Source organism: Nyctereutes procyonoides, unplaced genomic scaffold (genome assembly GCF_905146905.1).
Source record: "Nyctereutes procyonoides isolate TBG_1078 unplaced genomic scaffold, NYPRO_anot_genome, whole genome shotgun sequence".
Taxonomy (NCBI): domain Eukaryota; kingdom Metazoa; phylum Chordata; class Mammalia; order Carnivora; family Canidae; genus Nyctereutes; species Nyctereutes procyonoides.
In genome coordinates this window covers 39,155,494-39,180,285 of record NW_026575125.1, presented here as the reverse complement: position 1 = coordinate 39,180,285, position 24,792 = coordinate 39,155,494, and the positions used below count along the sequence as shown (strand labels likewise).

At 50.2% G+C, this 24,792-nt stretch overlaps 1 protein-coding gene across 1 annotated transcript in view; it reads left to right on the top strand.

The window, feature by feature from the left end:
- DIPK2B (divergent protein kinase domain 2B) overlaps nucleotides 1-23,972 on the top strand; it is a 44,982-nt gene extending 21,010 nt beyond the window's left edge. Inside the window, exons 3-5 of the mRNA XM_055337909.1 lie at nucleotides 14,199-14,372; nucleotides 17,119-17,407; nucleotides 19,008-23,972. Of these exons, the coding sequence (XP_055193884.1) occupies nucleotides 14,199-14,372; nucleotides 17,119-17,407; nucleotides 19,008-19,348 (804 nt within the window). The 3' untranslated portion in view covers nucleotides 19,349-23,972. The remainder of the gene's footprint in view (nucleotides 1-14,198; nucleotides 14,373-17,118; nucleotides 17,408-19,007) is intronic.
- The last annotated feature ends 820 nt before the right edge of the window (nucleotides 23,973-24,792 follow it).

The window sequence follows — 24,792 nt, the reverse complement described above, 5'->3', positions numbered from 1 at the left end:
ATCCCAGGACCCTAGGATCACTACCTGATCTGAAAGCAGATGCTCAACCATGAGCTACTCAGGTGCCTCCAAATATGACTCTTGATACGAAAGATATCGAACGGATTCGAGTGAGGAGGGATGGTGACACAGTCATCCATTAATTCTCTAGAGCTTGATCTCGCCACCATTATCTTGGAAAAGAGACAACTAAAGCATTTTGACCCAGGGCAGGGGAGGAAGAAGTAGACGGGGAGCCTCTTGCTCAGAAGAAGAAGGGGTGACTTCTCCAAGGGGGTTGCCTGATAAACTGGGCCAAGCACTTCTGAGGACCGTACTTCAAAGGGAAAGTGAGGCACCAAAAGACCAATTGCCCTCCCATCACTATTTCTCCTGGGGTCAGCAGTGCCTCTCTATCGAGAGGTTCTGGGAAGGTCAGTGGTCCAGGGTGACCTTGCATCTAGGGGCCCCCAAAATGGCACTGGATGTGGTAGAGACCTTTTGCCCACCATCATTCAGATTCAGCAGGTGCTCATTTACATGTGGTACTTTCCAATTCTGGTGACAAGACAGCAGACAGCACATAGGCTTTTGGTAGGGAGTGGAGTTTCTAAAACATAAATGACTTTTTTGTATTAACCAACAAATACAACTACCTTCTAGTATTTTGAAATTGGTGTCTTCTTTTCATCCTAAAATGACAGTCCTTTGTGAGGGCTCTGGGTCTAGGGAACTCTATATGTGAAGCCACCTGATTTTTATATGGCCACATGGCTGCAGTGATATGGGAAAAGTCACAGGGCTCACCCCATTCTTAACATTCATTGTTTTGGGATTCATCTGATCTCTCTGTCCTCCCTGAAGTCCCTGTAGTGAACAATCTGTGGCCTCCCCTTTTAGTTACATGTTTAAACTTAATACCTCAAGCCCTCGAGGCCCTGGAGGCCATCTTGCCTGAGCACATTTTCCCACAGGAAGTTCCCGTGACAGATCTTCCCTCTGCGTAGACCTCCCAGCTGTGCAGAGAGAAGTCTTCCAACCAAGTCCTTCTACACAGAACCCTCGGTACTTCCCCATCCACTGATGTGGCAGGGCACCACTTCTGGCCTGCTTCAGAGATTCCTGTGACCTGCCTCCTCTTCCCCACCTGTGCTTTCCAAGACACATCCTCACCCCGGCCACCTGCCACCACCAATCCACTCCTCCCCTGCCCCCCAAAAAAAACCCAGGTCCCCTTCCTGTTCCATTTTTAAATTTTATTTTTAACCATCAAAGTAACATATATTCATTATAAAAAAATGTCTAAAGTCTCTATATTTTAAAACCCATAAGCCCCTCCCCGCCTCTGGTTATCTCTCAAATAAAAATGTCTTTAAAAAATAATAAAAGAATTAAACCCATAAGGAACTAAAGGGGGAAAAAATCACTTACGACCCACCGCCCTCCTGGAGGCAACCACGGCAAACACATTAGAGCTCTTCCTTCTAGTCTTTTTTCTAGCCGTATTAACTTAATTAAAAATAAGTTGGGGTGACAAAACATGAGAGACACTTAACTCTGGGAAATGAACAAGGGGTAGTGGAAAGGGAGGTGGGCAGGGGGTTGGGGTGAGTGGGTGATAGGCACTGAGGAGGACACTTGGCGGGATGAACACTGGGTGTTATGCTATATGTTGGCAAATCGAACTCCAATAAAAAATTTTTTAAAAAATAAGTTGGAAGAATTATAAGGTGAATAAGTGGAAAAAATGATAAGAATAATATCTAACCATACGAAAAATTCAATATATGTAATGTCGCTCATTCCTCTGTCACTTAGTATAATATCACGTATTCTCCCCTACGTCATTAGCGAAGAGAAAAGTTGCCATGAGAGACACAAAGAAAGGCCAAGATGACAAGGCAGCTTTGTCAGGTGTCACATTGGCTGGGCTGAACTGCATTTCCCAGAATTCCCTTCCCTGTTAGCTTCCATTTCCAGGAGGCTATAGAAAGATTTCACTGGGAGTTATGGAGGGCAGAAGGGAAGCAGCGACCACGTTGTAGCTCCCACACAGCGTGCCCTCTGCTGGCTCCCCTTGCCCGGGTGAGGCCCCAGCTGGGCCTGTGGCTGTTCTCTCTTCCTCCCTGGCGCCTCGTTCAGCTTCTCTGACTCCTGGGCTAGCTTTCATTCCATACCAAAGGACCCGGGCTTCTGCGGGTCACCATAACATCAAGCTCAAGGGCAATAAGATCTGACACGGGTTGCAGTCCATCCTCGTGGGCTCCAGTCTGTGCCTGTGGGTTCAGCCTTGTCCTTGGTCTTCCCTCACCTTGCCTTCCCTGTTCTTGTCTTGCCCTCCCAACGGCCTGCCTGTGGACTTCATCACAGAGGGGCTGGTGAGAAGCCTGACAGCCCCTCCCCCAGGCAAGCACAAGGCTACTTTGAAGGTTTTCCTGACAATCTGGACTCTGTCTGAGCTTCCCTGGACCACAGGACCTTTGCACAGCAGCTCCTACGGAAGGTTCTGCAAGCTTGCGTGCACAACTGAGTTGTCAGAAGCACTTGGCGTCCTTCTTCTGATTAAACAAGAAAGGTGGGGGCTGGGGAGCCCAGCAGCCCATAACATGAAATGGCCCAGTGGAGAATTATGACCGGCCTTGGCATACCTGAATCAAAATGACAGACCATGAAATCATGTGTCACCTGTCCCGTCCCTCCCAACTATCGGCTCAATTGCCTGCCACAAAGATTATTCCATCTGCCACAGTGAAAATCTTGGAGTAGCTCACAAATTCCACAATGGCAAAGCTGGGGGCCCCCAGAATTGCGGAAGATGGAGGAGAAAGTGGGAAGAGAGAAAGAAAGAGACTCCAGCAGGAGGACGAGACGAGCCACCCCTCCCATAGGCACGGTCATCCAAGACGTTGGCTACCCCCATGGAAGAGAGGCCATGACTGCTACCCAGTGAGCTCTGGCTGCCGGAGTTTTGACAGCAAGGAGCACAGGGCGGCAAGGAAAGGAGTGGCCCTGACCACAGCTTCTGCTCACACAGCTCCCACGAGTGACACTGTGGGGGATTCAGCGAAGGTGGTCACCTATGCAACCACAGCAGATGCACATCTTCTGAAAGCAAACAATCACTTGTAACTTATTCAGGGATCAGAAGTTTCAGGGATCAGAAACCACCTGGGAACAATGAAGCTTAAAGGGGGGGGTAGTGTTGTGCTGGAAGTCCATCCATCTGGACCTTATGGAAACCAGGAAGTCCTAAGATACCTATTCAGCCCATCTCCGCCTGCGGGGCAGCATTGTTGCTCAGCCCTGTTTTTTTCTGGATGTCTGCCCCATCACCGTCTCGGCAGGCCGGATCTCCCTGTGTGGTCATGCTCCCGGCTCCTCCCCAATGTGACAGGACATTACCCTTCCTGGACGGGCCACCAGCCTCCTGGGAGTGGGGGTCGGAGCAGACGCCCCGAGTGAGTGCTCTCTGGCGCATCAATGTGTCCCTGAGCAAGGACTTGCTTGTTAAGGACCTCCTGGATGCCCACACCGGACTGGGAGCTGAGGAGGTTACAGAAGTGTTGTTATTCAGCGTCCCTGTCCACAAGGTACCAGAGAGCTGAGGAGGGATCCAGCACACACAGCGCGAGGACCAGACTCCAGGAGAGGGAAGAAAACGAGGGTGTGGAGAGGCCAGGAAAGCTGCTTAGAGGACAGGTGAGCTGAGCGGGACACAAAGGATGGGCTGGGGGAAATGTCCCTGGCAGATCCTCCGAAGAATAAGAGAAAAGCATGCCGGGCAAGGATGGGGAAGTGAGAATAAGGTGTAAGTGTAGAAAGTAGTAAGTGTCAAGTCCCACGACCACGGTCTGTGTCCACAGCAGTGGGTGGCACTGCAATGGCAGGCCGAGGAGGCAGGAGTTCTCAAACCTGAGCCCACATAGGAATCTTCTGGAGGGCTCGTTAACACAGGCATGACTGGGCCCCAGGTTCCAGGGATTCTGATTCAGCAGGTCTGGGGCAGGGACTAAGAATTTGCGTTTCTTTTTTTTTTTTGTTAAGATATTATTTATTCACGAGAGACACACAGAGAGGCAGAGACATAGGCAGAGGGAGAAGCAGGCTCCCTGCGAGGAGCCCAATGTGGGACTCGATCCCAGGACCCCAGGACCATCACCCAAGCCGAAGGCAGACGCTCAACCACTGAGCCACCCAGGCCTCCCAAAATTTGCATTTCTAAAAGAAAAGTGACTTGAGAATGGGGGATCTTTCCACAAATTGGCTTAAAAGTAGCAGGCAGGGGAGATGGACAGGGATACACAGTGGGGCTCCGGGGGTGCTGTATAGCAAAAGTGAGGCAGGGCTGTACAAGCACAACACCTGCTGGTGAAGAAAGGGGGACAGGACACAACCAAAAGGCTCTGCACCTGCTACGGGGGGCGGGGGGCAGTTCTTGGGGAAGTGAGGATGCCTGGGATCCAGGCCCTGTACTTGAGGCCCAGGACGAACAAGGAGCGAAAGCAAACAGAAGCCCCTGCCCAAGGAAAGGACGTCACCCAGAGTTTGAGGCCCTGCTTTACGTGGAAGCCAGAGCTCTGCCAGAGCCAGGCCTTCCTGTGCCGGGGAAACATCTGATAGCCGTCACCCTGCTCCGTGCCATCAAACCTGTTTCTTTCTTTTTCTTTTTTTTTTTTAAATTGAATGTTGTGTTCCTGTCTACACAACCTTCCCGGGTATGTTACCCACTCAGAGGTGATCCAAAGCAAACTCCAAATTCTGGACCTGCTCCTGGCTCATTTCCTGTCCCGGCTTCTCCCCTTCAAGCAAACGGTAGCAGAGACAAACCTCCTACTGGGGGGATGGGGTGTACAATAAATCCACCACCTCATGGATTTCAAAGCCAAAATGAAATGATGAGAGGGCCAACTATACTGTGCGAAGTTCCCTCCATTCTCTGTGCAATAACAGTGAGTGGCTGAGGATGAGCTGTGCCTGTAAAGGAACATAATTGAGAATTATGAGGACATTTTTAAATGTCTAAAATTTGGAACCCAACATAGGGCTTGAACTCATGACCCTGAGATCAAGACCGAAGCTGAGATCATGAGTCGGACACTTAACTGACTGAGCCTCCCAGGCACCCCTAGATGCCTAAACTTTTTGAGTCATCCAAATGGTTTCTCCCAAATAATCACTGCGGCAACCAGCACTTGCAGAATGAAAAGTTAACAAACCAAGAAGCCTCTAGTTGGGTCTGGCTTCCAGGTGAAAAAACAATCAGAAAGCATTTCAGTAAAAGGGGGTGGAGGTGGAAATCCGTCTACTGGAGGAGGAAAGAACTGCGAGCTATGTCTCATCATAACAAAAACCAAATGGGTTTTCCTGGTTTTGAATACAATGCAGCTTGAAGAAACATTCTGTAACTTTGGACTTAATTATCCAGAACAACCAGCACAGTCAGTGAGTCATCATTGTTTTAATTACGACACACTGATTAACTCTGATACATAATTAACCTAAACCCTGCTTCGTAAGCATATTTAACAACTAAATCATGTAAGAGGTGTTGGGATGTGTAACCAGAAAGTCAACTCAGAGGTCTATTAGCACTCAAACTTTCTCTTTCTCCCTGGGTGCCAGGAGGGCTTGATGACAGTAAATTCACTAAGAGTGACACTCATTTGTTCAAGATTTCCCTCAGCCCTCCAAATCCAGCCGGTCAGGGCAACTTTCTCACTGGAAAAGCTGACTTCCATCCATCCTTCCCCCCTGGTACATACGCCTATTCATGCATCCCCACATAGAACCCTGGAAGTAGCCTCTGTGGGCAGTAACAGGGGCTTGTATTCACTTTCACACTGTACGACTCTATATTGTTTGAATGTGTGACAGTGAACATGCACAGAGTGCACAGGATGGCCGACTTTGGATCCTCCTTCCTCCAAGTGCATGGAAAAAAGTGCACCGGTTAACCCTTCTGTATGAACAGTGTGGGCCCAATCCGTTGATGGGGAAGATAGTGGTGATCTTGAAAAGGTTAAAAGGGGAAATAAATGGGGACCCCTGAGTGGTTCAGCAGTGGAGCATCTGCCTTCCGCTCAGGTCATGATCCCAGGGTCCTGGGATTGAGCGCAGCATCAGGCTCTCTGCTCAGAGGGGAGTCTGCTTTTCCCTCTCCTTCTGCCCCTCCTCTCTCTCTCTCTCTCTCTGTCTCTCATAAATAAAATCTTTAAAAAGGGGGAGAATAGGGATCCCTGGGTGGTGCAGCGGTTTAACGCCTGCCTTTGGCCCAGGGCGTGATCCTGGAGACCCGGGATCGAATCCCACGTCGGTCTCCCGGTGCATGGAGCCTGCTTCTCCCTCTGCCTGTGTCTCTGCCTCTCTCTCTCTCTCTCTCTCTCTCTCTCTCTTACTATCATAAATAAAAATTTTTTAAAAAGGGGGAGAATAAATAAAAAGGGGGGATAAAGTGACTTGAGTTAGCACGTCTGCTGTATTTAGGACGTGTGTCATAATTTGTGAACATAAAATATTTGTTTGCCTTATTTTTACGGTCTGTAAAGCCTTTGAAGAACAGATTGTGAGAAGTGAAAACTAATTCTGATTTCAGTGTGAAGCTCTCCATTGGCCAGTTGACTATGCCCTTGGCAAGAGAGGTGAGCCCTGAATCCAACTGTGCCTTCAGCCATCTTTACAACCTCAGATTGCTGACTTCCAATCTTTAAGAGAAGAGCCACCCTTCTTGCCCTTAGATTGTCTTTCTGAGAGAAGTTAGGGTTCTTTCTTCTCCACATTTTACTCCCATCGGAGCAAGTGCTAAGATATGTTCAGTCATGGTAAATCTTTGTCTTCTGAGCAATATTTGCTCTTGGGCAACAGCCCAAAGTCATCCAGAACCAAGTGGGACAATTAATATGGGAAATGAGCTAGGGGCTAGGATGGCTCTAAGGGGCCCCAGCATTGAGGACTTAAAAGAGATCCACATGCACACACACATTGTCTTCCTGAATCCTCCTGCCATTCCTGTGAGGTAGAAGAGGCACCATCACCTCCTTTTACAAGAGGAAGAAACTGAGTCTCAGTGGGGCCCAGATTCCAATCCGAACTCATCGCCCTTCCCTGGTGCCTCAAGGAGGTCTCCTTTCTGTGGGTTGCTGGGCTGCTTGGCTTCCCTGGGGTTAAGGAACAAAGACTCAGCAACCCTACTCTCTCTGGCCTACAGCTGGGCCTGGAAGCTCCTGGAACCTGAGGCAACTCTGCCATCCAGCAACCATGCATCTAACACTTCAGTCTCTCCTGGCCCCCAGTCACCCTGGCTCGTGGCATCTCTGCTTCTTTCCACAGCTCTGCCCCATCTCCTCTTTCTCAGATGGATCCCACATCTAAATTCCAAAAGAAAGAAAAATCAGCTTAATTCTTCACTGATACCCCATTTGCACCAGGCCCCCTATCCCATTAAAGATGGCCTCACCCTGTTTGGCTAAGCCATGGAAGGGGAGGCCTCAGCTATATGAGGACATAGGGCATGGAGAGTACCATGTTGCTTAGAAGACAAATCTATAGCATGGCAGTGATGACGCTAATACTGATGACAATGATTTGTGCCATTTACTGAATGCAAAACACACGCCTCTCACCATGCCAAGCCTTTTGTACGCACGTTCTGCAAGGCTTGTAAACTGGCTCTGTGCTCCATTCTCACAGAGATGGCGGAACAGGCAGTAGTGTGGAATCTAAACAATTTCTTCAGTCTTTCTACCATGTGAAGAAGGACAACACAGCAGTGTGACTTCTGGCACTATTTCCCGGCCAAAATAACCAAAGGGTCAATCCTAGTATCCTAACCCATCTCTGACCCAACACAAGAAGCATAAAAGTGGAGGCATCTAGGAGTCCAGTTCTCCTTCTGGTCCTGTTCCCCTGGGTTACAGCTTGAAGCCTCTTCTTGCTCCACCTAGGGATGAACACTCTTATCTCTAGCTTCTAGAAAAGAACAAGCATCTAACTCTTTTACATTGTAAGTACCTGCAACGGAGTCACAAAATCGTTTGTCTAGACAATTTACCATCGATGCTTCTGTTCTGGTAAGAACCCTTTGTGTGAGGACACTGTTGGTGGCTGGTGAGGTTTTTTGAGCCAACACACTCGAGAATGTGGGTAAAAAGCCAACCGAAGGTCAAACAGCACATTGGGGAAGTTACGGTCTTGTGTATTCCGCTTTCACTAGAAGCTTCAAAAGTGAAAGCAAATCTAGATTTTGATCTCGATTGCTGTCATTTCCGCAATGAACAAGTGCTTGTCCTTTAGCGCCAGTTTATAATCTGTGTGTAACGTATCTTATGTGTTATATTAATATATTAAATACAATGTTAATAATTTATCAGCTAATATTAGTTAATGGGATGTAAACATTAATATGTAAATATTTTGCATAATGTATAATTATATATGACATAATATTTTATATGTGTATATATATACATATATATGTGTATGCGTATATATACATACATATAAGCAGCTTTATTTCAAGGAATTGGCTTATGCGATCATGGAGGCTGCCAAGTCCCAGATCCAGGGACTTCCCGGCAGGCCGGGAAGTGGAGTCCCCTGGGAGGGAACTGACGGTACAATCCACAGGCAGAATTTCTTCCTCCTCAGGGAAACCCTAGCTTTGCTCTAAAGGCCCTTCAACTGGTTGGATGAGGCCCACCCACTTTATCAAGGATCATCTCCTTTCCCTTATGTCACCTGACTATAGTTGTTAACCACATCTACAAAATATCTTCACAGCAATACCTGGATTTTTTTTTAAGATTTTATTTATTTATTCATGAGAGACACAGAGAGAGAGGCAGAGACACAGGCAGAGGGAGAAGCAGGCTCCCTGTGGGGAGGCTGATGCGGGACTTGATCCCAGGACCCCAGGATCATGCCCTGAGCCAAAGGCAGATGCTCAACCACTGAGCCAGCCAGGTGCCCCAACACCTGGACTCATGTTTGACTGAATAACTGGGCTCTATAGCCTGGCCAAGTTGACACACAAAACATCATCCTACCCATTAAATTTTGTTGACTGATGTACAAATTGTTAGGGATCGTGGAGGAGGAGTGTGACTATCGCTCTCTGTACCCCCCTGCCACAGAAAGGCCCCTGTCGGGTGGCAGTAGAGCAGAGCAAAAGCCCAGTCGCTAGCACCATACTGTGAAGACTCTGACCTGCTGGCTGGTTCCCCAAGGGATTGGGACCAGACTGGAAATTAGAAGGATGAGGAATCCAGGCGGGCGTGGGAGGGGAGGGGCAACAGGGGACCAGGATTTGGTTTTCCTTCTGCCTCTTGTTGGAAGGTGCTGATTTAAGCTTGCTGCCCATGTTTGCAGAAGGGAGTAGTGACTTAGAAGCTCCAGAGCAGTGGGCCATTCCCAAAAAGGGTGTTATTTGGCTTCGGAATGAATCATGATTTTATTGAACAAATGTTTACTGTCCCAGTTCTGTTTGCCATTGGCCAATATAACTGTGGGCTTGCCCTTGGCCAGCACACACCAAACAGAACGAGATGGAGTCCCACCATGTGAGCGGGACCTTGAGCAGCAGCTGCCTCCAGCATAAAGGGGGTGGGGGTACAAGACAGTTTTAAAGCCTTTTCTGACTATAGTTCAAGAGGTGGCCCAGAACCCTCTCTGCAAGTATATCAGTTACCGATTGCTGTGTAACAAACAGCTTCAAAACTCAGCGGCTTAAAACAACAACAATCATTGGCTTTGCTCATAAATATGCAATTTGGGCAGGGCTCAGAGGGGAAGGCTCACCAAGCTCCATGAGGCATCAGCTGGGGTGGCTCACTGCAGCACCAGAGGAGCCATATTTCCAAGATGGCTCTGTCATGTGGCTGGCAAGTTGGGGCTGGCTGTCGGCCAGACTCTCCACTGGAGTGAGGATTGGGGATCTTGCTATCTCTCCATGTGGCTTCCTTATGGCATGGTGGCTGAATACAAGAGACAGCCAAGGAGAAACTGAATCATCTTTCATGGCCAAGACTCACGGGTCATGTAGCACCACTCCTAGAAACGTGCCAGTCACTAGACTCAAGTCACCAAGGCCAGTCTGTGTTCCAGGGGAGGGGAATTAGACTTCACTCATTGATGGGAGGAGTGTCAAAGAGTTGTAAACACATTTTAAAACCACCTCATGGGGCGCCTGGGTGGCTCAGTCAGTTAAGCGTCTGCCTTTGGCTCAAGTCATGATCTCAGGGTCCTGGGATTAAACCTCACATCGAGCTCCCTCTGCACCCCTGCTCCCGCTAGTGCTCACTCTCAAATAAATAAATAAAATATTTAAAAAATAAAATAAAGCCACCTCAGCAAATGATATCTCTGGTGTCCACCCTCATATGGGGTACTACCTCTGACACCTCCGTTTTCCTTGCCCCCCTCCCTCATCCAGCCAATCACCAAGGCTTACAAATTCTACCACCAACAAATATCTTTAAATCTTTTCACTCTCTCATCTCACACCAGGACCACTGCATCTTCCTGACTCTCCTGCCTCCATTATTTTCTTCCTGTGACATGTAGGATTAGGTTCAGTTGCATATGACAACAAAAAATCCAAATAACAGTAGCTTAAACAAGATCAAAATATACGTCTCTTTTACATAAAATAACTGATACATAGCTGTCCAGGGCTGATGTAGTGGCTCTGTGATTCCCGGGAATCCAGGCTATTTTCATTTTGCTGCTCTACAACACTTAGTGTGCCCTGGTCCAAAATAGCTGCCTAAGCACCAGCCATTATTTCCACATTCCAGCCAGGGGAGGGGGAAAAAAGAATGAAGATAGATACATCCTCTCCCTTTTAAGGATCCTTCTAAAAAATTTCTACTTATATTTCATTGATCATACCTAGTCACGCTATGACACCTAGCTGCAAAAGAAGCTGAGAATGTCATCTTTATTCTGGGCAGCCATATGCCTCACTAACATCCAGGAGTCTGGAACTAGCAGTCTTGGACACATTCCCCTGAATCCATACACTGTGCTGCACCCAGAATCATTTTCTTAAAATGCGTATGAGTATAGCACTCTCCTGTTCAAGGCCTTCAGTGGCTCCCCATCCCTTCTGGATAAAATTAAAATTCCCTTAAATGACTCTACTGTTCCGGCTTCTTCTCCGTCAACTGTTACAAGTGATATTTCACCTTTAAGCAGTACTAAGCTATTTGCAGTCTAGCATAGTCTCTCTCATCTCAAGGTTTACACAAGGTGTCCCTTCTGTATAGCATCCTCTCCCACCTTCTTTACGGGCTCACTCTGCCCACGCTTCAGACCTCAGCTTGGACATCACTCTCCTCCAAGAAGATTCGGAGGGGCCCGTGGACACGTTGTCATTTCATTTAGAATCAGAAGGATAAAGTGAACTCCTAGGTCCAAGAAAATGTTGGGATTTATCAATATCAATAGTACCTACCTCACTAGGTTCTTGTAAGAAGTGAACAAAAGAAGACGCTACATTTGAGGGGGCTTAGAAGAGTTCCCGTCAAATAATAAGTGCTCAGTAATTATCACCTATTATTGTTGTTGTCGTTATGGCCAATTAGTATCCTGCCTCTTCCAGAGGTATTGTCACTTGAGAGTTGGTTCTTACAGAAGAGAAAAGATTACTTACCTCCCTCGGTCCCCAATGATTATCTGTAATGGTGGCATTTCAAGCTGCCTGGGAAAGACTATCAGAGCAAAGAGCTGTTCTTAAAGCTTCAAATCACCTGCTGTGGTCTCCACCTGGGTAGTCTATGCGGCCAGAGGTATAAAGGGGCAGGACTTATTACAGGGGAAGCTGCGTGGACATTCACATCTAATGGATCAACATCCAAGTCTAACTGTTAGCTCGGGCTCCTATAACAGAGAAGCACAGACTAAGTGGGTTAAAGAAGAGAAGACTATTTCTCACTCTTCTGGAGGCTGGGAAGTTCAAGATCAAGGTGCCAGCCAGTTGGTTCCTAGGGAAGCTCTCTTCCTGGTTTGCAGACAGCTGCCTTCTCATTGTATCTTCACGTGGTGCTCTCATGTCTCTTCCCATAAGGGCACTAATCCCATCATGAGGACTCCACCCTCCTGGTCCAGCTCCTTCCCCAAGGCCCCACCTCCTGAAACCATCGCCCTGGGGATGGCGGTTTTCAACATATGAATGGAGGGGGGCAGGGGAACAAACACGCAGTCCATACCAGGTTCAAATCCCGAATCCAACCCTTACCTACACTCCGCAGACTTCCAATTCCTCAGTTGCAAAAGGAGGCTCATAATGGCACCTACATCGTGGGTGCCCAGGAGGATTAAATGAGCTACTGCATGGGAAATCCACAGCCCAGTGCCTGGCACATGCATTCCCAGAGGATGGAGCACACATGAATTGGACACTCACAGACTCAGAGGTGCAAGCATGGAATGTTCTTTAATTTTCTCTCCCTGAGCTCAACTCCTATGCCCTCACCCCTCTGGGGAGTACGAAGTACCATCCAAACACTTCCAGCCCACCTTGGCCACATTTCATCACTTCAGAATTTGGACCAGCCCCCTCCCTACCTGGGGCTCCCTGGGTACCCCGGCCATGGTGGTTCAACAAGCATCCACACTGGCTTCTACCAGTTGGTTCCGATCCTTGTCTGGGAGCAGAAGCGTATGTGGCCACGGTCTAGCTGTGACCCTGTGGTAGAGTGGCCAGCTCTCTCGGGTTCCCGATTGTAGCTCCAAAAACTCCATGTCCCAGGAAACCCTCAGTCCCAGGCAAAGCGGGATGGTTGAGCATCCTACCCCGAGAGCCTATGCATGCCCTCAGCGACCTCCATGACGCTCAAGACTTCTCAAGGTGCCCAGTGGCCCTTCCACACTCTGGGGTTCTGGCTGGGGAGATGGATGGTGCAAGGCTCGGGGGTCCAGGGCTCTGGAGACTAGCCCTTGCCACCTACCCCAGGCTCGCAAACACCATCTCCAGACACCTTCGGGCACACTTTCTGCCCTGGGTCTTCTGTTCTTGGAAGCCAGGGTCTAGAACTGGGAAACCCTCTTCTCATCCACAAAGCCTGACTCCTGCTGTCAAGGTGATTACTGGCTGTCACCACCATTCTCTGAGCTGGGACTTGAAACTTTGTCAATTTAATAAGAGTGGGTAGCATTTATTGAGTGCTTACGCCTCGCCAGACACACTTCTAGTATTTTACATCTAGTAGCTTTTGAGATTCCTGTGATCTTTTAGTGTGCTGTTACTGCACCCTCCCTTTAAACTGTAACCCCCAAGGGATCCCTGGGTGGCTCAGCAGTTGAGCGTCTGCCTTTGGCCCAGGGCATGATCCCAGGGTCCTGGAATCAAGTCCCGGATTGGGCTCCCCGCGGGAGCCTGCTTCTCCCTTTGCCTGTGTCTCTGCCAATCTCTCTGTCTCTCTCATGAATAAATAAATAAAACATTTAAAAATAAGTAAATAAACTGTAACCCCAAGTTCAGAGAGACTTGTAAGAAACTTTTCCAAGTTCACACGGCTAGCTGGTAGGGGTGGAGCTGGGGCTGAATTCTGGCTCACTGGGGCCCAGGGCCCTATGTTTAATTATGTTTCTTTTATTCTATTAGTAAATTGGGTTCATTGTCTTCATTCAGTGTGAAGAGAAAGGTACAGGGGCGGGTGGAAGGTCATGGAAAATAAACATAGGTTCATACCTCCCAATTTTATCCCGAGAAGAACGAAGCGGCACACGTGAAGATGCTCAGGTGTAGCATCCCAACTGTGATGACATTGTCATGATGTGGTGGGTGGTGTCGAAAAGGTCAGTGGCAGAGGGCTGATCTGATTGATTCGGCCCGAGCCCGGCTTTCGGTGGAGAGGCAGAGTGGGGGTGCGAGGGTGGTGGAGACGTAGGTGCTCCAATGCTTTGAGTGCTTGCTGGGGTGCACCACCTGCCCAGTGCCCGCCTGTCCTGCCCCTAGGATGGCTCAGTCCATTCCCCTTGGCCCTTGGGATCTCCTCCTGAGCCCCCAGCTCAAGCCTGCACAGCCTTACACTCCACCCTCTGATAGTGCTCAGAACCCCCCTTCCTGGCCTGAGGTCTCTTCCCAACAAGGTCCATCTTGTTCGCCAACCCTGGTGTCCCCCACCCCCCGCCAGCAGGGGCTGCTTGTGTCCCATCCTGACACCCCCCGCAAGAGCTCAGCCTCCTCTCCCCCTCCGGGGTCTCTCCCCGCCCCCCTGCAGGGCCTGCCCAGCCCCTTCCTGCGCTGCCCCTCGCAGCGACTCCTGGACCGCGTGGTCCGGCGCTACGCTGAGGTGGCCGACGCCGGCAGCATCTTCATGGACCACTTCACTGACCGCGACAAGCTCCGTCTGCTCTACACGCTGGCTGTCAACGCTCATCCCATCCTCCTGCAGGTACGGAGCGACCGTCACCCGGGGAGGGGGCTCATGTCGGGCTCCAGGGAGGACAGCCCCGGGCTGAGCTCTCTTCCCCTTTCCACAAGCCTTGGGGCCACCACCTGGAGATGGGCCCTGCAGCCGTCCCTAGAAAGGAGAAAAAGATGGAAGTAACCTAGATGTCCATCGGGAGGGGAATGGTCAAACAAATGAGGATGCACCAGAACCTGGGGATGCACTGGTCAACGAGGCCATCATGATGGGATTTTTTCCCCCACATCCTAAGGGTCAGGGAGCTCCCAGTGTGGGCTCAAAGGAAACTAGGAAATGGGAAGAAAGATCGGGTAAAGGAGGAGGACAAGAGAGGAGAAAGAAAGAGGAGGAGGAGAAGGAGGAATAACGGGAGGGGGAAGAAAAGAGAAGGAAAGGGGAGAGAGAAAGTGCAAGTAGAGGAGGAAGATGCCACAAGGAAGACACTTAGTATTTACTATCACAAGTCATCATGTGATTATTAATTTCATCATTTTAATTTAATTTTAAATATCATTATTTATGTAATAATTATACATAATCACTAATCATTGATATACGGGATGCCTGGGTGGCTCAGCGATTGAGCATCTGCCTTTAGCTCAAGGAGTCATCCTAGAGTCCTGGGATCGAGTCCCACATTGGACTTCCTGCATGGAGCCTGCTTCTCCCTCTGCCTGTGTCTCTGCCTCTCCCTCTCCCTCTCTCTCTCATGAATAAATAAATAAAATCCTTAATAATAATAATAATAATCATGATATACTAATTGTCATGTTACATATTTTATTCTATATTATTAATTAACTGATATAACTATCTTTCTTATATATAATTTCATTATTCACTAGATATGATTATATGATGTTTAATTATATAATTATATATAATTAATTATATATTATCCATTGTTATATATAACTATATAATATATAATCAATATATATTAATTATTATATAGAACATATGTAATACATATGACATATAAAATGATACATAATAATCAGATTATAATATAATAATCAGATTATAATATATTATAAATATAGTGTATATACTACATAGCATATAATATTAATGATTATAAATAATTAATATCATCAATAATTATATATTGTCATATATTAATATGTATTATTACATATAATGACTATATTATATAGTATAATACCATTATATATTTAATAATATATTAATAATATGATGTGATCTATAATTATTGATGTATTAATATATAACTTCTGTGTAATGAATGCATATTCATTAGTATATGAGTAATTAATATATATTGATATATAATCAACGAGGTGCTCTTACTTATTGAGCACCTGCTATGTACTGGGTGTTGTGTTGAATGTTTTACATCTCGACAACCCCACAGAAATATTATTATGGACCATAATATCTTTTGGTCTCATCTTTTCCAGATGAGGTCCGTGGGGCTCAGTGACGTGAGGTGACTTGAGCACAGTCACATAGCTCATGTCAGCAATGGGCCTCCAACCCCGAGCTGTCCGAATGCAAGGTCCACACTCCAAAACGTGCCTAGTAACCACGGCATTTTAAATCCTAGAGAAGGAGAAGGAATTGCTGGGGGGGGGGGGGCATCTCCGTTTCCCATTGTTTCCCATCGTTCTAAGCTCAGTGGTGGCAGCAGAGTCCCGAGAGGCCCGGCCCAGAACCCTGCACCCACCGTGGGCCCCACCCGGGGAAGCCTGGATCTGCCACCGTCCTGCATCCAGGGCACTTCATGGGAGAGGTCCCCGGTGGGCAGGGGAAGCAAGGAAAGGTTCTTCCCAGCAGGCAGGTGGGTTAAAAAGGGCAGAAGACCAGAGCAAATTGTCAGAGAGGGGGATAACTTCTTTAAAAAAAAAAAAAAAAAAGAGGAAGAAGGAATATAAGGGGAAAACAGTGGTATTTCTAGTTTCTGTCGTTTCCCCTGGTCTAAAGACACGGCATGCTAGGTCGCGCCGCTCCAGGAAGCAGTCAAGGGAAGAGCAGCCAGGCTTCCGTCCTCTTGCAGCTCGCAAATCCGCGAGCGCGGCGCTCCTGTGAGGACCCAGACGAGCCGGAGGAGCCGGAGGAGCGCGGGCAGGGGGGCGGCGGGGGGCGGCGGGCCTCCCTAGGTCGGGGCTGGGTAGGCAGCGGTCCGTCCTGCGGTCCTACCCTCAGGGCCCCTTCTGGGGGGGGGCTGCGGAATCCCAAATACCAGTCATATTTGTTGGACTCTTCAACTCTTACGATAAACACGTTGCCCCGAATCCTGAATCCCGTGGAAAATCACCCCTGGCTCCAGATGCGCTGCATGGAATTGGGAGCTTCCTTTAGTGAACCCCTTCATCAACCGTGGCATGGGGGGCGCCCGGGGGGCTCAGCGGCTGAGCGTCCGCCTTCGGCCCAGGGCGTGATCCCGGCGATCCGGGCGAGTGCCGCATGCGGCTCCCTGCGAGTGCCTCTCTCTGTCTCTCTCTGTCTCTCTCTGTGTCTCTGTCTCTTTCTCTCTCTGTCTCTCTCTCTCTGTCTGTGTCATGAGTAAATAAACAAGATCTTAGAAAGACAAACAATGGAATGAAAGGGGCGCGGGGTCCGGGCCGAGTCCAAGAGGTAAAGAGAGCCGGAGAGGCAGCGGCTGAGGAAGCGGGCGCAGGCTCTCCCGGGGCGTGGCGCGAGGCGCAGGGAGGGCGTCGGCGTGTCCTCCTCCCTCACCGTCTCCCGCGGCGTCCCCGCCGCCCGCCAGATCTTCCCGGGGGCCGAGGGCTGGCCGCTGCCCAAGTACCTGGGCTCCTGCGGCCGGTTCGTGGTCAGCACCAGCACCAGCCCGCTGCGGGACTTCTACGCGGCGGCCGCGGACCAGGCGGCCGACCTGGCCTACCAGCTGCTCGGGGTCCTGGAGTCCCTGCGGAGCAACGACCTCAACTACTTCTTCTACTTCACCCACGTCCATGCGGCCACGTTTGGCATCTTTAACAACGGGCACCTGTTCATCCGGGACGCCAGCGCGTTGGGCGTCATCGACAAGCAGGAAGGTACCCAGCATGGGCCTGGCGGAGCAGCTGTCACAGGGGAGGTCAGGGTGACAGGAGCCAGGGAGGGGGTGACCGGGCGGGGCTGGGGGGTGGGCCTTTCCGGTCTGCGCTGTCACCGTGGGAGCCGCCCAAGTTCCGGGGGAAGGACAGCTGTCACGTAAAACGTGCCTCTCGCTCTTTGGAGTGTGCGCTGCGGGGCAGTCTCCGAGGGGGAAGTGGACTCGGCCTTCCCGGGTGGCCTTTTGCACGCGGCCCGGCCTCAGGGCGCTGCCGTGTTCAGTGCAGTCCGCGGGGCCCGGGCAGCCCTCCCGGTGCTCCTCCCCCGAGCCTTTCCGACGCTTCTAGCCTTCATCTGAAACTTCCAGAGCTGGCTGATTCCCCGGCACACGCTGCCGTCCATTTGGGCGCCTTTGCTTTCTCTAGCGTCGTCAAACTAAAAACCGGTGGCATCGAATGTGCTGTATGAGGGACATCAGGGTGGGCGCCGCACCACTGGCTCGGCGGGGTTCTAGAACTCTCTGAGCATCCCGCCGCCTCCAGCGGTGACGAATTTTCTGAGCCCAATCACGGGACACACGGTTTTCTTCTCTGATCCCCAATTTTGCTGACATGACAAGGCCTCTAGTTAAATCACACTGGCTGGTTTCCAGAGTTGCCTTGATTAAGAAGAATCCAGTCAGAAAGGAACGAGGCTGATTCCAGAACATCGGGGCTATGGAGACCACTGCACCTGTGAGCCCCACTGGACCCCGCCGAATGCATATTCTGCAGCACCTGTTGTTTCTCCCAACTTTGTAGTCCAGAAGGGCAAATGAGACCGGCAATTTCCTGCCCTCACTCACTCCCTAATAATAAATGAGAGAGGGCAGCCCAGGTGGCGCAGCGGTTGAGCGCCTGCCTTCAGCCCAGGGTGCGATCCTGGAGACCCGCATCAGGTCCCACATGGGGCTCCCTGCACGGAGCCTGCTTCTCCCTCTGCCTGTGGCTCTGCCTGCCTGCTTCTGTCTCTCTCTCTTTCTCTGTCTCTCATGAATAATAAAATCTTTTAAAAATATAAAAATAAAGAAATAAATGAGAGAATCACGGTGTGGATGAGAGCCCTACAATTACAAGGCCGACTCCAGCAATGATCCGTGTATTTTCCATGCCCAAGCTTCTCCTTCCATAGCACAGAGTCCCTCCCATGTTGTTCCCGGCGGGGACTACTGTGTCCCCAAGCTCTGAATCTCCTGATGAGGGCACCTGGGTGGCTCACTCAGTTGGGCCTCTCCCTTCTGCCTTCGGCTTAGGTCATGATCTCAGGATCCTGGGATGGAGCCCCAGGTGGAGCTCCCTGCTCAGTGGAGACTCTGCTTCTCCCTCTCCCTCTGCCCCTCCTCCTGTTCATGCTCACTCGCTCTCTCTCACTCTCTCTCTCTCTGTCATGTAAAAAAAAATCTTTCTTAAAAATTAAAAAAAAATAATGAATCTCTTGGTGATCAGAGATGCTAGGACACCAAACATTCACCCCGCAATTCTAATTAGTGGTCCGCCCCCCGACCCCCACCCCCGGCAAGAAGCACAGGTTGTAGGACCCTAATATTGTCCATCTCTCTTGCAGGTAGCCCAGCGGCTGCCGGGGCAGCAGACAGTGAAGACATCTTTAGCTGCCTGGTCTCCGGCTGCCAGGCCGAACTGCCCTCCTGCTACACTGTCCCAGAGAAGCAGAGCCTGGTGCTCGTTTGCCGGCAGGTGCTGCCTCAACTTCTCCAGGGGAAGTTCCCCTCCCCGGTGCAGGATGAGATAGACGCTGCGCTGGCACAGTGTGGGGACGATGCCCGCCCAGACCCCGAAGTCCTGGGGGCCGCCCGCCGGCTTAAGGACCTCTTGAGGCCCCTGAGAACCTGTGACCCCAGATTCGCCTATCGCTACCCAGACTGCAAGTATAATGATAAGTTCTGAGGGGCTGGAGCCTTGCAGGCCTACGGGGACAGCATCCTTGGCCCTCCCTGGCCGAGGCGGGTCGCTGCAAGGTTGACAGGAGCAGCTCTGCGCTTAGACATTTGGAGAACTGCCCCTTCATCTTCCCCGGGGAACTGAGCGACACCCCGACAAGCAGAGGAGAGCCGTGCAGCACAGCGCAGTTGCCCCTGCGGCCACAGCATCACCGAGAAGAGGCTGGACGCTCGGTGGGCCTCCCTGAGCCTCGGGGTCCTCTGTCCTCCTCCGGACTCTCGAGTTAGTGAAAGAAGACAGGGCTGTGAAGGGCCAGGTGCGTGCGGGTGGTTACGAAGAGTGTTCCGGAAGCCTGCACGGGCAGGACTAATGGGACAGAGCCGTGGCGGTGGAGGCTGACGTGGAGGGAAGGGAGTGGGGAGGTGAGGCCTCTGGCCAGGACGCTGTCACACTCAAACCCAAGGGTCTGCCTTCCGGCCCCCTGCGCCCTAGCACTAGCCCTCCTGCCCTGCTCCCCACAGCGCAGGGGTGCAGGAGACCGAAGGCCGAGGAAGTGCATGGACAGGTCCACACTCTGGGTGCCCGGCGTCCCATGCGCTCGTGTGAGGCACCCTGTGGTGTGGGTAGAGAAGAGACCAGCGGTGGGCTGGGGGCCAGTGTGTTCGTCCGGGACCTCCGAGAAGCAGGCGTTACGACAGGGTGAGACAGGCAAGGATCGTATTAAAGAAGATGCCTGCATGCAATGGGGGAAGGAGGTGCTGCCGGTCTGAGGCCCAGTGAGGGAGAGCAGGTCAGTGGGAGCATTCTAAGACTGCTGTCTGCGCTACCTACCGGACGCTTCTACAGGCCTGTCAGGGTGTCCTGGAGGCCAGGCCAGCCACCAGAGGAGCCCCGAGCCTTCCAAGGCTGGGTGGCCGGCCCCATAGCCCTGCTGCACTCACTGGTTGGCAGGGAACGCCCATGGGAAGCACCGCTCCGGCCTCATGGCACAGATGGATTTCAGAGTGGGGTGCAGGGCCTGCAGCCAGCTCTGCTCTCCCGTGCAGGACATGGCAGCCGCAGCCAGGGCCCCAGGCCAGCCCTGTCCTCCCCGCCGCCTCCACTGCAGGAGTGGAAGGAGTCTGAGAATTTTCATTCAAACTTGGCCTTACAGGTCATTATGTCGGTATTTTGTCAAGGTCGGCCAACAGAACGGATTTTATTCAACAGCTTGCTAGTTTGTTTGGTATCAAAGGTACCTTGATACCTTATTTAGCCATATGAGATGTGGGCCTCCATGTGGATTCTTGCCATGGCCCATCAAGTCATAGTGGGGGTGGAGGGTTGTGGACCTTTGTCCAGCCTCCCTGTCAGCCCTCTCCCCTTAGGGACCTCCCAGGTGGCCTCCTCTCTTCTCCCTCAGAATCACCACTTTTAGGTCAGAATGCCTGACTTAACAGGCCTCATTGCAGACGGGATAACTGAGACCCAGGAGGAAGAGCGACTTGCTGAGAGAGCCCACAATCCTCTTGCCTTGCCCTTTGGCTGCTGATTTGCACCCTGTCCTACCCAGTTTGGGTCCCTTCACTCACATTTAAAGATGGGCCCAGAAGAGTCCTATTCCCTTGTCCACTAGGTTGCTTGTCTTTGGGGTTTGCCTTCTGACTGCTCCAGACACTACTCCTGGGCCAACCATGATAGTGAGGATGGCAGGCCAAGCTTCTGGAAGGGCGGGCTTGGGCTGCCTGAGAGCCTTTGAGACCGTTGCCTTCTGGCTGGGTCTGGAGAGGCGAGGATTGACCACCTTTCCCAACACCTTGCTTTCAGCCCAGTGAAACTGATTTTTGACTTCCGGCCTTCAGAACGATGGGAGGAAACATTTTTAGTGGTTTAAGCCACCCATCTTGTAGTAATTTGTTATGACAACCCCAAGAAACTGACACACCCCCCCAACTCCGTCTTAGTGTCTGCTTCAAGAGAACCCAACCAGCAATATTCCCCAACTTCAGTCTATAGTGATGGCTTCAGAGGCCAGACCCAACTGTGAGGGAGTGTGTTTTGCCTCTGTACCCAGGGCTGCGGCTCAGATGATTCCATTTCTCCACTTACTAAGTCCCACGCCTCATTTAAGATCCTGTCTGAGTCCTACTTTGACCTAGAGCGTTTCCTGACAGGCCGGTCCCAGTGAGCCCTTTCTGAATCCCATCTCTGTACCCCTGAATCATAGGTTTGTGCTCATTTAAGGCTAATTCTAACGGTATTCCAGAGAGATCTGTGTCCCATCCTGCCATCCAGCCTCGGGCAGCCTCAGGATGGTGGTGGTGTGGGCCCTTTGGGTTTCTCCACAACAACCTGACTGGGCACAGAGCAAGTGCTCAAAAAGTGTTCTTGCTATGATGAATACATCCTTTAGCCCTTTTTGCTTGGTGTTTGTCACATACCATGTGCTCTAGGCTCAATGTTCGTGTCTCCCCAGAATTCTTTCGTAGGGGATCTTAACCCACAGTGTGATGCTATTAGGAGCTGGGGCCTTTGGGAGGTGATTGGCTTGTGAAGGTGGAGTCCTCATATATGGGATTAGTGCTCTTCTAATCTCAGAGAGTCTCCTTGCCCCTTCTGCCACGTGAGGACACAGGGAGCAGATGGCCGTCTATGAGCCAGCAAGAGGGCTCTCTCCCGACACCAAATCTGCCAGCGCCTTGATCTCAGACTTTCGGGCCCTCAGAACTGTGAGAAATAAATGTCTGTTGTGTATAAGCTCCCCTGTCTATGGTATTTTGTTATAACAGCCCCAACAGACTGAGACATTTTGCTGGCCATATGCAGGACAGAGCTGCTTCCTTGAGAGTTTTGCTAGCTACTGCCTTTTTACCTGCAGAACCAGCGACATCATTTGCAGGGTCTCGTGCAAAATGAAAATGTGGAGCCTCCTGTTCTTAAGATTCGCCAGACAAGAAAGCATGAAATGAAGCACAAGCCCCGTGAGACTGTGCAGCTTGCGTGCCGGTGAAGCTGGCCCTGGGTGCCTGAGAAGTCCAATTTTTAACCTTGGCAGAGAGTGTTCCTGGGGTTTGCTGGGGTCTCCTTTGACCTCCACCACCAAGGAGATTGGGTGTGGGACCAGAGGTGATATACAAAGCCCTTAACAACCACCATGGCAAAGGAACCAATCTACAAGAACGCACTCCACCCACTGCAGCCATGATGTGGGCATAACCAGAGCCTGGAGGCCAAGTCTAACTCTTGGAATGAGGAAACTGGTTCAACCAATTCACTCAAAGTGACAATTTTTAGGTCTCTGGCTTCCCAGTCCTTCCCTGTAGCATCTGACTTCCTCTCGTCAGTGGTTCCATGAGCCTGAACATTTCCTCTAGGGTTAAAAAGTAAAGTTTGTTAAATAAATAAATGAATTTTGTTGGATTTGTATTCTTTTTGGAAAGATCTACATACAGCCCTGGAATCAGACAGACCTAGTGTCAAGTAATGGTTCTGCTGATTCCTCTGCAACCTGGGCAAGTTGCTTAACCTCTTTGAGCCTCCCTAAAATGGGAAGGAAAGGATCTACACTTGCAGAGTTACTGTCCTATTTCAATAATACAATGTCTCTCAAGAGCCTGGCACATAGAGGCATTTCGTATTCAAAGGCAAATACAGGGCAAGAACAGAGGGTCTCCTGGCAAAAAGCGTTCCTCACAAAGCCCAGGAGGGTGCCACAGCCCCTGGGAGGCCCTCTGATCCCTGTCCCAAGGCTCTACTCCAGCCCAGAGGACCTGTAAGGATGCTACAGGCTGGTAGACAGTCTGACTGGGGCCAGTGTTAATCCCCTCCTGCTAACCAGACTCTGGGTTGATCATGAATGACAGTTGGGCAGCCACGATATTCACCTCCCCCAGCCCAGCCTTCCACTACACTCAAAAGGGAATCCTCCTCAAGCAGGTAATGTTGGGAGCCTTGGGAAGTCCATCCATGCTCAGTATTGAAGAGAAATGTGGACGCCATTGTGGTCCATTGAAAGCTGTTGTTCCTTTGCCTATGTACAGTGATGTGGCTTTTCTGGCCACTTTAGGCCTGTTGCCCACAGATACTGGTGCAGTTGGGCCCAGGTGCACACAAGTATACTCTTTGTCTATCTGCAGCTCTTTACGGCACTAAGAACAGTTGCAGTTGCAAGACATATGGGAGGGTCAACGGCTAGGCAGGGGGCCGTGAATTTGCAGATACAATGACCCTCCAAAAGGCAACTTAGAGGAGCAGGCCAGCAGAGGGGAGCTGGGCAACTAGTTCAAGTGGCCTGCCCAGTGTAGGTCTTTGTAGGAGCAGACAAGGAGAGGGAGCATTCCCATCCCACTAGGGTGTCAGATCCTGCACCAGCCCCTCTCGCAAAAGTCAGGGCATCAAAGTTACTTATTGCAGTGTTGTTTGTGATTGAAAATACTGGAAACAACTTTAGTGTCCGTACATGGAAGACTGGTTGAGTAAACCGTGGTATCTCCACACAATGGAGTGCTATGCAGCTTTGCAAACGAATGAGTAAGATTTCTCTGAACTGATATGGAGTGATCTGCAAGATACACAGCTAAATGAGAAAAAAAAAAAGCAAAACACACAAGTATTTAGAGGATGCTAAAGAAAGAAAGAGTATAAGGATGCCTGGGTGGCTCAGCGGTTGAGCACCTGCCTTCAGCTCAGGGCGTGATCCCTAGGTCCCGGGATCGAGTCCCACATAGGGCTCCCTGCATGGAGCCTGCTTCTCCCTCTGCCTGTGTCTCTGCCTCTCTCTCTGTCTCTCGTGAATAAATAAATAACATCTTTTTAAAAAAGAAAGAGTATAAGAAACATTTATGCATCTGCTCACTTGTAATACAAATATACATTACGTAAATATATGTGGTGTGTGTGTGTGTGTGTGTGTGTGTGTGTGTGTATTCACAGAGAGAGAGAGAATAAACCAGAAGCTAATAAGATTGGTTACCTACAGGGAGTAGTGGGAATGGGGCAGAAAGAAGGGAGGAATGGGAATGGAGGTAGGGATAGGTAGGGAATGAACCCTCTCCGAGTATACCTTTTTGTATAAATGTGACTCTTAGGGGGCACCTGGGTTGCTCAGTTGGTTAAAGATCTGACTCTTGATTTCAGCTCAGGTCATGATCTCAGGGTTGTGAGATGGAGTCCCACATTGGGTTCCTCGCTCGGCATGGAGTCTCCTTAGATTCTCTCTCCCTCTGCCTCTGTCTCTCCCTCAACTCCCTCTCTCTCTCAAAATAAATAAAATATTTTAAAAATATGGCCCTTAGAACCATGGGGGTGCTTCACACAAACCACAAATAAATAATTAAGATCCACCAGGATGTGGGTTGCACTAAGATATAATACAAATGACAACGAGCGGACCTAACTGTGTTACAAATGAATAAGATAACCACACTGAAGAACTAGCATAAGTAACTTGAAAAGTAAGCATTTTGACTACA